The 13,297-nt window shown below is 44.3% G+C and overlaps 1 protein-coding gene across 1 annotated transcript in view; it reads left to right on the top strand.

Moving 5' to 3' along the window:
• GALNTL6 (polypeptide N-acetylgalactosaminyltransferase like 6) overlaps nt 1-13,297 on the top strand; it is a 943,544-nt gene that overhangs the window by 807,614 nt on the left and 122,633 nt on the right. Inside the window, exons 7-8 of the mRNA XM_084626308.1 lie at nt 2,857-3,042; nt 9,398-9,581. Coding sequence (XP_084482434.1) covers nt 2,857-3,042; nt 9,398-9,581 — 370 coding nt within the window. The remainder of the gene's footprint in view (nt 1-2,856; nt 3,043-9,397; nt 9,582-13,297) is intronic.

The following is a 13,297-nucleotide window of genomic DNA, read 5'->3' on the forward strand; positions in this document are numbered from 1 at the left end:
CATCGTCATTCACTATTTGACTGTTACCTCCTGCACTCAACCCATTCTCTTCCTAGTTCAGTACTGCTCCAACTCAAACTCCATCTGCTCAGAAACACCTACAGGCCAATTCCTCTTCATAGCTCAGAACTACCCCCTCAACCTAAATGGTCTCAAGCTTAGAAAACACTCATCCCGACTCGTACCCCTCCAGGTTAGACATCTCATCCCCAGAGTCAATTCTTCTTTTCTGACACTGAGGCTCAGAAGTCCCCAGCTCCAGCCTGTGGGTCTGCAAAGGCAGAAACAGAGGCAGCAGAGAGCATGTGGAGACAGCTGTTTACTCTGCTTAAGTGGGGCTAGTGCCACACACCTGAATTTCCTGCTCTCTCTCTCATCTCTCTGCTGCTTGTGGTAGGGTAGGAAGGACTCTGGTGTCGTCAGGTGTAGTGCAGCCTCCACAGTCCACCAAGAGTCTCCTAGTGGTACAAGGTGGTACTGCATATTTGCCGCATTGAATTGTGACAATACTGGTGGGGCTTAGTGCCTAAAAGCCAGGAATGATGTTTATATCCAGCCGAAGCTCAGTGGAAAGGATATGCTTTTGCTGTTAATGCTTCTGCTATTGCTGTATCTGTGCTACAAAATACACTTGTTGAAGAACAAGATGGACATCTGAATGCTGTATTGTTACAAAACCGAGATAGTAGTGCTATTAAATGCTAAGAGCATTCTCCACCATAAAAATTGGTAAAATAAAAAGATCAGGACTTGTTGTAGCCAGTATTCCAATGTTAATTCAGCTGCCCTAGTTACCAAGAAACAGAGGTTCAAAGGAAAAAGACCCCTGAAAAAAATCATTTTTCAGAAGTCCCTGTTTTTTCCCCCATAGAGCATAAGGAATAAAGAAAAAATGCTCTTTTTATACCACATCTGGTAAAGCACTATTCTTCAGATTAAAATCCTACATGCCCAAAGCAAACTGTAAAGGCTATATCATAAACCCCCAAAAGTGGTTTAGAATGGAAATATCCATATATCCTTTGTTATAGAAGCCTGGTGAGGGATTGCTTAAAGGAGATATGTACTGGAGAATGTGCTTCTGCAAATTTTATTCCCTTGCTAATGGAACTTAAAGAAGAACTGTGCATCTAAGTGCCCCATTGTACATGCAATTACCCAGCCTGTATATGGCCAGTGTAGGCTTCTTCAAACAATAGGAAGCATCCTCAGATTGAGGTCACTGCTGAATAATAGGCCTTTTTCATAGAATATCAGGGTTGGAAGGGACCTCAGGAGGGCATCTAGTCCAACCCCCTGCTCAAAGCAGGACTAATCCGCAATTTCTGCCCCAGATACCTAAATGGCCCCCTCAAGGATTCAACTCACAACCCTGGGTTTAGCAGGCCAATGCTCAAACCACTGAGCTATCCCCCTCCCACCACCTTGATACCTGCATAAGACCAAAACAAAGAAATCTTGGTTGATGGCAAATTTCCTACTATCTATAATAATATAGGGCCTGATCCAAAGTCCATGGAGACTATTGGGAACAACAGCATTCCAAAATAATTCCAAATTCCACAGCATAACAAAGACAAACAATCAGAATCTTAGAGTCATTTTTGATGTGCATTAGCTTGTATCCACTAGCATCAGTAAATGCAGCCAGAGCCGTCCCTTGGATAGGGCAAATTGGCCGGTGTGACTGGCCGGCACAGTTGGTCCTGGAAGATGAATCTGTCACTTCCGCAACTACCCTGTTGTTGGCAGTTAGCGGGAGACAGCACCCGGCTCGGCCACCCGCGTTTCGGTGCAGCAAGTCCCCCGACCTGACCGGAGCCCTGAGCCGCCGTGGCGCTATGGCCAACGATAGCCCCAGGGTAGGCACCGGCAACTGCCAGCAGCAGCAGGTGGCCCACCGGCCCAGCCGCTGATGCAGAGTGGAGCCCTCAAGTCAGCGGGGGCTGATTTGTCCCGGGCCTCTCATCCTCCCTAGAGACGGCCCTGAATGCAACATGTCAAAAGTGCTAAGTATTGGAGACCAAGCTTTTCCCTCCTCCTTTCCCTGCCAAATAGTTACTGAATTTATTCAGAGCAGGAATGAACATGACAAACTGAAGTGTTTCATCATAGGCAGTGGATTATTTTCCCGATTGTAGTATTTTCAGTAATTTATTTACGGTGAGGCAAAACTGTAGGAGGTGATTTCACTTCTATTGTTTATTTCTAATTAGAAGAAAATATATTCCAAATGTGCTGTTATGTGATGCATACACAGTCAGGCTAAACAGACAGAATAGTACAGAATATATCAATTGTTGTACTTCTACAGCTTAATTTTATTTGCAAGGCAGCCATCCATTTGCTTCAAGCTCCTAGCCAGTTACCACTTGCTAGTTTATTTGCCCTCCTCATAAAAAAATAATTTAGTCATGCTGATTTAACACTTAATTTTTAAAAATTGCTTTCCATGCATCTTCTTACATAATTAATAAAAGTAGAAAGCCTGCTTGGAAAGGGCATTGTTTGAAAACCATATGTCAGGATGATCATCTGGCCTTGGGCTGCAGGAACTAGAGAATGGGTGAACATTCTGCAGTTGTTTTGGCTGTGATTATATGGTGCATGGCAACTTGCCAGTAGCAGTTAAGTAGCAGTAAAAGGTCTAGAATGTCAGTGGTTTCCTCTGTGTATTAGCACAAAGATCATTTGCAGTTTAAGAACCATCTCAGAAAGGGTTTACAGCAGATACTGAAGGATTTGAAATTACAAGAAATAAAAGGGCGCTGAATGCTTATAGTGGTATCTGCACATGCCCATTCTTAGTTTGGCCCTCCATGGCTGACACCTCTACCCTTTTCCCCTTCTTTCCAGAACACTTGAAAGAGAAGTTGGAGGAGTACATGGCCCGTTTTGCCAAAGTGAGGATTGTGCGCACCAAGAAACGAGAAGGACTGATTCGGACCAGATTGCTGGGAGCCTCAATGGCTAAAGGAGAAGTCTTGACGTTCCTGGACTCCCATTGTGAAGTCAACGTGAATTGGCTACCTCCATTGCTTAGTAAGTGCTTGAACATTAATTGGCCATTAATGTCAGAACACATGGTATAGTTCCAAGAATTAAACTTGTGCCCCAAAATAAGCAGATCCTTGCACTATATAAAAAGGTTAGTACTGTACTGCAGGTGGCCTGTGACAATTCTGATATCCCACACACAGCATGAGATTTCTAGACCTTCATATACAATACACCACTGATTTTTGCTGCAATAATTGGACAGATATATATACTGGTTACCTGGAAAAAGTCTGTATAAGAAAGAGCTTGTTTGTTTGACAAAACACAGGAATCTGAGCTTCTTTATTCCAGAGATGACTAGTATAACTTCTGCAATATAGTTCTGCTCTCCCATAGCTTAATTTCCTTTTTTAAAAAGAGACCTCTAAATCTAATACTAGGTAAGGAATGTACTGTAAACCTAAGAGCATTAAGTAATGTTTGGTATGCACTATTGTACTCCTTAGTCTTCCACGGTCCACTAAATCAGCTTTTGTTGTAAATATATCCCAGATTTTGGAGTTAAACCCAATAACTGCATTCACAATAGGAAGCTCAGAAAGGATGATTTGCTATTTGTTGGATTCTAGCTGGAACCAGCGAAGCTCCATTAGTCAAAGCATGGGAAGAAACAGTTGTAAGTAGTCTAGGATTTAAGTCAGGAAATAATGCTCCCTTCCCTACACACTTGACTACTCACCCCTCCAGAGAAAGATGAGTAGTGCTTCCTTACTTGAGTACAGACAAGAAACTTTTTTTCTTTTTTTCAGTAAAAGCATCTCTCATAAGGATGGCAGTTTAGCCTTTCCTCAGTGAATGGTATTATGTCTTGAGTTTTGCTGCTGGAACTGGTTTTGTGGCAAAACATGCTGATTAAACATATTCAAGCAGCAAAATGCCTAGTTCTGTTTCTGAACTATGCAACATAACCCAGAAGGCCAATAAACAGTCTCCCTAAATATCCCTGTCAGATCAGTACCAACATAATTCACAAAATTTAAGCCCATATGCTTTCTGACTAGAGTTACAGGGGCACCATTTAGGGAAGGCAGGAGGAGACCCCGGGTTGGGTTTTTTACCATATTTGGGTGAAGTTCTCAGCAGGGGGGAAGATGCAGCCCTTCTCCTCCCGTTGCCATCTGCAGCCATAGCATTGCCCCTTGCCCCTGACATGGAACTGCTGCTGGCAAAGCTGCTCAGGACTGGGAGCCTGAATCCCAATCTCCTGCGCAGAGCCAACAGGGCCTCATGTTGGGGTGTCCCCCTCCCTCCTACCCATTGTGTAGCCAAGCAAGCAAAGCATGCCCCTCATCACAGCTCCTGCCTTGCGGAGCTGCCACCACTGTGCCAACTAGGGACTGAGCGCACAGCCAGCCCCAGAACAGCATGCCCCCCTCGGACACAGCCCCTCTCCATACCCGAGCTACACCCCTCCCAGCCCCTAGCTACCCCCTGCCTGCACCCTGAGCTAGCCTCTCTGCACACAGCCCCTAGCTATCCCCTGCCTGCACCCTGTGCGGTTTTCAAACTTTTTGAGTTGAGACACACACACTCTTTGAGTTATAATTTTTGATTGCATCCCCCCTATTATTTGAAAAAAAGCCTGACAGCTTTCAGGTGCCTACATAACCTTTAGAATCACGGTTAAAGTTGCCCCTTACCTACCGAAATCTGAAATAGTACCCCTGTTAGGGTACCCAAATTATGTATCCAGTCTATTCCCTAGTTATCACTTTTCCTTATTTTCAGCATCAGCATTAACCTTTTATTAAGAAGCGCACCATCTTCATGTAAAATTCAAGCTGCTGGTCGTGTGAAGGAGCACAGAGACCAGTAGACTTCCACAAGCTACACGATCAGGTCACTGCTGAAACCACTGGATGAGCTCACCTTATCTAGCACAGATGGAAGTCTTCTGCCTGCTGTTGAGGTTTAAGGGTTAACTGGGTGTTGCTCAGTGCATCCCTCAACTAGTGCAAAAATCTTTATGCTTCTGACCTACTGAGGCCTAAGGCTAGGACGTCCAGGTGTCTGGTTTTTGACCAGAAAGTCAGGTTGAAAAGGGGACCTGTTGGTGCAGATCAGACCGGACACCCAAAGTCCAGTTACTGAGGGGGGGGGGGAGGCACCAAGTCATCAACTGCACCAGCCGCTACTCAGCCAGGGCTGCCTCCTACCTGATCGGGTGGCTGCAGATCCCAGCTCCAGCTCCACGCAGGGAGAGCAGGAGAGGGGAAAAGCAGTGAGCAATGGGGAAAGAGGAGTGAATGGGGCGGGGCCTTAGGGGAAGGGGCAGGGCAGGGGTGAGGCCTAGGGGAAGGGGTGGGGAAGGGACGGGGCTTTGGAGAGATGGGGAAGGGAAGGAGAGGTTGCAGAATTACTGCTGGTGTGTCTGGTTTTTAAATATTACAAAGGATAGGGTTGCCAACTTTCTATTTGCAGAAACCAAGGATAGAGTTGCCAACTTTCCATTTGCAGAAAACCAAACACCCTTGCCCCACCCCGCCCCACCCCTTCTCTGAAAGCCCCGCTCGCTCACTCCATCCCCCTCCCTCCGTCACTCACTTTCCCCCACACTTGCTCATTTTCACCAGCTGGGGGTGCAGGCTCTGAGGTGGAGCTGGAGATGACGGGTTTGGGGTGCAGGAGAGGGCTCTGGGCTGGGGCCAAGGGGTTCGGAATGTGGCAGGGGTTGGGGTGTGGGCTCTGGAGTGAGGCTAGAAATCAGGGATTCAGGGTTCAGGAAGGGCTCCGGGCTGAGACACGGGGGTTGGGGTGTGGGAGGGGGTGAAGGCTCTGGGCTGGAGGTGCGGGCTCTGGGGCGGGGCCAGAGATGAGGTGTTTGGGGTGTAGGAGGGGGCTTCGGATTGGGACAGGTGTGTGTGGGGGGAGTGGGCTCTGGGCAGCGCTTACCTCAGGCGGCTCCCAGGAAGCTGCCGACATCTCCCTCTGTGTCCTAGGTGCAGGGGCTGCCCCCGCAGCTCCCATTGGCCACAGTTCCCAGCCAATGGGAGCTGCGGAGCCAGTACTGGAGCAGGGGAGCAGCACATGGAGCTTTCATGGCCACCCCTAAGCCTACGAGCCAGAGGAAGATGCCAGCAGCTTTCTGGGAGTCACTCAGGCAACCTGTCTGCCCCACTGCAGGCGGCCAACTAAATTTTCAATGGCCTGGTCAGCAGAGCCAACTGGGTCCCTTTTCAACCGGGCATTCCAGTCAAAAAACGGATACCTGGCAACCCTACCAAGAATCACCCATTAGACCTGGAACTTGAAACAGAAAATAAAGCAAAGCAAACGTAAGATGAACAAAAAAAAAAAAGTTTCAAGGGCAGCCTGCACTATGTCTTCCTAAAGGGAGGAATAAACCATTTCAGGACCAGTCTTACTCCCTTTAAAGTAAATGAAAAGTTTCTAGTTGCTTAAATGGGAGCAGCATCTGGCCCTCTTATTGACAGTGGTTCTAAATACCTATTTGTACATTTTTAACCGAAGGATGCACCTCGTAGCTCTTTTAACGCCTCCTGCATTTTTTGAATGATTCTAGATGAAACTCTAGTGAAGCAGATGGCACATTTGGCACTTACTGCTCTGATGCTGCATCCACAGGGTGAGCTAGGCTGCCCTTATTATGTCTGAATGGATCTGCAGAGCATGTTGAAAAGTCCTGACAGTGAGACAAACTCAACTGTGTTCTAGTGTGAAGGTTTTCTGTGTTTATCAGCCTACCCTGCCCCTATTTCTGAACAGTTCCTCTGGTTGAGACCTCACAAATACTAGGGCTGAGAAAAGAATAATCACTTAGGGTTTTATAACATGAGAAAGTTGCAACATTTTAAGTCAAATTGTGTTTTAACTGGTGCAAGCCCATGTATGGAAACTTTTAATACAAAATAAGAGTGGCTTATTTGGGGTTAGCTTAAACTGATTCCTAATTGATCTACACTAATCAGAAATAAGCCACCCTTATACTGAAATGAGCGTCCACACAAGGTTTGTTTGCTGTGGTTTAACCAGATCGGTTCAAAGTCACTCCTTTAGTTAACGCAGTGTAGTTGTAGCCATGTCGGTCCCAGAACATTACAGAGACAAAGACCCGCCTTCTACCTTTAGTTAAAGCAGTGCAGTGTTCTCATATAGACCAGGACTTCTCTCTCACCACAAGAGCAGTATAGCAACAGTGAAATGTTCTGATTACTAGCACATACGCTTTTTGGTTTGGGGGGGGGGGGGTTTGGTGCATTTTTTTTAAATGCACAATTTAAAAATGAACAGATTTTGTTGAAACTTTCCAAAAGAAATGGCCTCTGGGCAAAAGCTGAGCACAGAAATTTTCAGACAAAAAGGAATTTTGAGAGAATTATGAGCAGTTGGAAAGGGAGTTACACTGGATTTCAACCATAGCTCAGCTGTCATTACAGTACCTCTTCAAGTGTGTGTGTGTGTGAGAGAGAGAGAGCGCAGTTACTCTCAGCCCTTCTGCAGAAGGCTGATCAATTTGAACGGTGGATTGGTATTTCCTCACACACGCACACGCAATAATATGGTTCCATCAAGAGCCATATTGCCATGAAAGAGCCCTGTAAATGGGCTGGCGGGCTGCCTCCTGAGCATGCCCTTATGGTTTGAGATCACTCTTCAACAGTCCTGCCTCAGTTTTCTCACGTCTCTTCAACTCAGGGCCCCTGAAACTACGAGACAAACTACGAGACAACACACCCCTCCTTGGAGCTGAGTTTATTAACATAACAAAATCAATCCCAAAACAAAAGTCCTCAAATCTTCAGCAACTCTTTCTCATTCACTCTGTCTTTCACACTGAGGTTTCCCCTCCCTGGAGTCTTTTTTCCTGAAGACTCAGGGTTTCCTGCTGGAGCTTACTCACTCCTAGCAGTCTCTATAATGTTTCTTTCCCTATTCTCTCCATCCCCCCAATTCTCTGAAGTGTCCTGTTCCTCTTTATAGGAGAATCAGCTCCTCCTTATCCAACTGGTTCTACTAATTAAACTGTACACCTCATCCCAGGTGTGGTAGGCAGGGCTACTTGTATGGGGCAGACCACTAAGCTTTAGAGGGGCAGGCTACCTCACTACAGTGCTCTTGAGGGAGGAATGGGTTCCATAGATCAGTGCCACACTTGCCAGTATTGCAGGTTTGAAGGAAGATGATGCCAAGGTGAGTGAGTACCACTCTAACCCAGTTCTCTCTATGCTTATCTGTGCCCTTTTCTGATGCAGAGGGTTCCAATCCTGCCATCTGTTCTCAGGGAGAGGCTTCTGCAGGTTCCTGGAAGGGATAGGCTTATGCTAGTAAGCCACCTCTCTACCTGCCCAATGCCCCCAAACCCATATGCTTGAGCTTCCCTCCATCTGTGAAACTAGAGGAGAGCATCAGAGCCAAAATGTCATAATCCCATGTTGACTGTTGCCAGGACTGCCATTGAAAAAAGATGGTATTAAAACTGACATGGTGGTGGTAATTAAGTATAATACTACCTGGCGCACTAGTCCATGTTGTTACTTTTAGTAATTATATCCTAATAATAGGAAACCTCATTACAGCTTTTTAGAGGAGGCCTGCAGATTTTTGTGAGATAATTTACGTGTTTTTACTGTGTTTCACCATTAGAGGGGTAAGTCTGAAAAGACGACACAACTTCCCGACGTAACCATTTCACGCTACTGGACATCTCAGAGCTGCCCCTTTTCCAAACCTCAAATGAGGAAAGGTGGGAAGTTGAGTCTCACACTGACACTTCTCAAAAGAGAGAGGGAGAGAAAAGAATACACTGGAGCCTTCTTCACTCCTCATAGAAACGAGCAATACTTTTTTGCATGTTGTTGCTTCTGGCTTTGGAGTCCACCTTTAATTTTCAGTGTTTGAATTAGAAACTGGTGCACACTAAAATGCCACAACAGCAGATGCAGAATTACTGCGAGGTCCTGTATTCATACATTGAAACACAAATAAATGGGAAAGCATTTCCTCTTCAAGTTCCCACTGTACAGACCTCACACTAAACAAGTAGTGTTTTTATATTTTACTTACTGGCTAGTTTCTTTGTTGACAGATTGGGGACAGCCCAGAGTAGCAAATGACAGAGATATAGATGACTGGACTTCTCTGGGTCTCACTGGGATGTGACTAGCTTTAAAGAATTATAATTGCTTCTAATCAATGCCCAACTGCATTAAGTCCACTTTAGATAAAGGTCTGATGCAGATTTGAAAAGTGAAATGATTTGGGGGCCGTAGGGAACTAAGCAGGCAATCTTCAAACTTCAAAAAACCTGGGGGATTTGTAATATGATAGATGGCTTGACTAGACATGCCATTTCCTATTTTCTGCTTTCATCTTTCAGACCAGATTGCACTAAACCACAAAACCATTGTGTGTCCCATGATTGATGTCATTGACCACAATCACTTTGGCTATGAGGCACAGGCGGGGGATGCCATGCGAGGAGCCTTCGACTGGGAAATGTACTACAAAAGAATACCGATTCCTCCAGAGCTCCAGAGGTCTGATCCCAGTGACCCCTTTGAGTAAGTAGCAGTAAAGGGAAGAGTTCGAGCAAAAGGCAGAGAGAGCAAATAAGGTAACTGTGATAACAGAAACACCAAGCCCAGGGCTTTCTAGACCAATTAGCCCTAATTAAAGGTAATAAAAGCAAAAAGCCACAAACGGCAGAACAGTGAGAAAAGGTCAGTGTAACAAGTTATGAAATAGCAGAGGGTGTGCTTGGATGCACAGAGTTTCCTTGCCTCTGGCATGTGTCAGCAGGATGTCGGGGAGGAGGGCAGGGAAGAGGACTTTGTGAGTAAGAGAGAGACCAAGACAGAAACACATACTTGTAGTTAGTGGGAAAGAAGAGTTGGGAGAGGACAAGAAATAAATGTGACTGTAGTTATTGTCATCTTATTCCTCAGAATATTTCCGGAACATACTTTAGTTTGATTCTTTTGCTGAAGATTAATGCAATAGCTGCACTAATAGCTGAGTCCACATTCTGCTAGAAAAGGCTCTGTTTATGATGGATGGTATTGCTACTGTCTATGTATTGCTATCATTTAAACACAGTCCCATCAAAGCAGAACAATATCAAGCTGATTTGTAAATAATATCTGATAAGACCTTGTCAGATCCTGGTATTGTATGGATCTGATAATTCATAGTAATGACCTACTAGTCTCCACAAAGCTGGATCTATTTTTATTTTATTTTATTCTTGTCATGTAAGGACAACATAGGATTTATCCTCATCAGCAGAGAGAGAAACCTGGCTTAGTTCATTAAACTTTCAGAATCAGTCATGCAGCTCACAACCCAGCAGGGCTGGCAATGAGATTTGCTCTGATGCTCTCATTGTCCATTACTGAAACTCAGCATTGTAGCTAGACCTGCCATTCAGATTTGCACAGTCTAAAAACATCAAAAAAACTTTCTCTGGTCTCAAAGCCCAGCACTACCTAAAACATTGGGTCTGATTTGTGCAGAATGCAGCACCGTTTCTGTGGATTTGACAGGTTCTGTCCCAGGGGGAAGAGATGCTGATTCCTTGGCCTTATCTTCACTGCAAAGTTAAGTTGTGTTATAACTAGATTGCTCCAGTTATCTTGACCCTGTCTGCACACAAAGTCCCCTCACTCATGTGCAACGGTGTCAGAGCAACCACAATTTATTAGCTGCTAACACGACTACTCTGTAATGTGGATGCAGGCTAGTGCTGCAGCACAATGCTCAAGAGCCACTAGTCCTCCAATGCCTTCCCACTGGGAAATGTACTACAAAATGTACTCCCGATGCCTCCTATGTCCCTTGGACAGTCATCTTTGCTTGCCATCTACCTATTCCCTGCTTCCAGACCAGAAGTCACCTAGCACTTCGAATAGTCTAGTCCAGATTTTGAGCCCCACCTTTACACATGGCTTCCACCACCAGCAATTGCAGTCCTCCAGCTCTTGTTCAGAGCTATTTTTTGTAACACTTGCATTTTTCTAATGTTTTGCAGTACTCAACTCTCAGAGGAGAGAAAAAAGAAGAATTAAAAGGGAGACATTAAATCAGTATGTTCTATTCAAAACAAAGAAATAATTAATGCATCTCCAGGCAGCCCTAGCTTTTATACTAGCAAGTCAAAGGCAGGTTTTCACTGTTTTCCTGTAGTCAATAAAATGGCAAAAATAAGCACTACAATATGGCATAGCAGATATTATCCTTAGAGTAATGGCACCTGTAAGTCCCTATATAAACTTTTGAATTTTTTTGGATTCCAAAGGGATGGGTTAGAATAAAGTTCTCCATGGTTAAATATACCATTTAAACAATATGCAGACTGCTTCTGCAAAAGTTAATGTGTTTTTTAAAAGTTTATATCCAAAACAATGGTAAAATCTGGTAACTGAAGAAAGATGAGAAATGGTGTGTGCATTTAAGACAAAAACAAAGTGCATTGGGTGAAAAACAACTCTTGTGTTTATTCACTATCTTTAAAAATATTATCTTTGTATAATGTCTTTTATAAAGAGGCATCATAAACAAGGACAGTCTACATGGTATATGTAGTCTAGTAATGTCAAAACAACCTGTAACACAGGCACAAGACAAGTAAAATACAATATCATACATATACAGGCAGCTTCTTTAGATGCTGTAATCTATAAAGCTGCCAGAGCCTTTCCCCACTGCCAGAGCCTTTTACTGTGGTGAGGGAAAGGCTCTGTCTGTGGGGAGACAGCAGAACACTATACTGTTAAAAATAGCAGTGTAGACATGGGAAGCACATCTTGTAGACAGCCTCTGTGGGGTACATATCCTAGGGTTCAGGTGCATCTTTACTTGCCTAAGCAGTGCCTCACCATCTACATTGCTATTTATACCTGTGCTGTGTGTACTCTACACAGTATCCAAGTGTAGACATGATGGTTGGCGGGGGATGGGTTTTTTTTGCCAATATAGTTATATTGGTACAAGCCCAAGTATGGACACAGTTATATGGGTACAAAGTGTCTTATAACAGTACAGCTTATTTTCCTTCCCATATGGAAATAGCTATCCCAGTAAAAACATCTTTAAATCAATACAACTGTGTCCACACTAGGGGACTGTCATAAATATAAAGGGAAGGGTAAACCCCTTTAAAATCCCTCCTGACCAGAGGAAAAATCCTCTCACCTGTAAAGAGTTAAGAAGCTAAAGGTAACTTCGCTGGCACCTGACCAAAATGACCAATGAGGAGACAAGATACTTTCAAAAGCTGGGAGGAGGGAGAGAAACAAGGGGTCTGTGTGTCTGTTGGTATGCTGCTTTGCCGGGGATAGAACAGGAATGGAGTCTTAGAACTTTTAGTAAATAATCTAGCTAGGTATGTGTTAGATTATGATTTCTTTAAATGGCTGAGAAAAGAATTGTGCTGAATAGAATGACTATTTCTGTCTGTGTGTCTTTTTTGTAACTTAAGGTTTTGCCTAGAGGGATTCTCTATGTTTTGAATCTAATTACCCTGTAAGGTACCTACCATCCTGATTTTTCAGGGGTGATTCCTTTACTCCTATTTACTTCTATTTCTATTAAAAGTATTCTTGTAAGAAAACTGAATGCTTTTTCATTGTTCTCAGATCCAAGGGTTTGGGTCCGTGGTCACCTATGCAAATTGGTGAGGATTTTTACCAAACCTTTCCCAGGAAGTGGGGTGCAAGGGTTGGGAGGATTTGGGGGGGAAAGACGTGTCCAAACTACGTTTCCCAGTAAACCCAGTTAGAGTTTGGTGGTGGCAGTGGTTATTCCAAGGACAAAGGATAAAATTAATTTGAACCTTGGGGAAGTTTTAACCTAAGGTGGTAAAAGTAAGCTTAGGAGGTTTTCATGCAGGTCCCCACATCTGTACCCTAGAGTTCAGAGTTGGGGAGGAACCTTGACAGGGACTATGCTGTACCAGTATAGTTAAAGCGGTTCAAATTTGCAGTGCAAACAAGTGTGTAGTTATAGAGCTCTGTGCAAAGTTTGCACAAAATGTTACTCAGTCAGAATGGTAGCATCTGACACTGACTGCCTTCATTCATCACAGATGTAAATTACTACACCAGGTGCAAGGAAGGATTTAATCAGGCCTGTAGTACTTGGCACCTCTGAGGTGATTTGAGTTCTCTTGGTTGCAGTAGACAATATCAGGTTTGATCCAGTGTTTACCAAAGGCAATGGGAGTCTTTCTGTTAACTTCCCAGGGACCACTACTTTACATCACAAACTGGGAGGCAGAATA

Source organism: Lepidochelys olivacea (genome assembly GCF_965140295.1).
Source record: "Lepidochelys olivacea isolate rLepOli2 genome assembly, chromosome: 4".
Classification (NCBI taxonomy): Eukaryota; Metazoa; Chordata; order Testudines; family Cheloniidae; genus Lepidochelys; species Lepidochelys olivacea.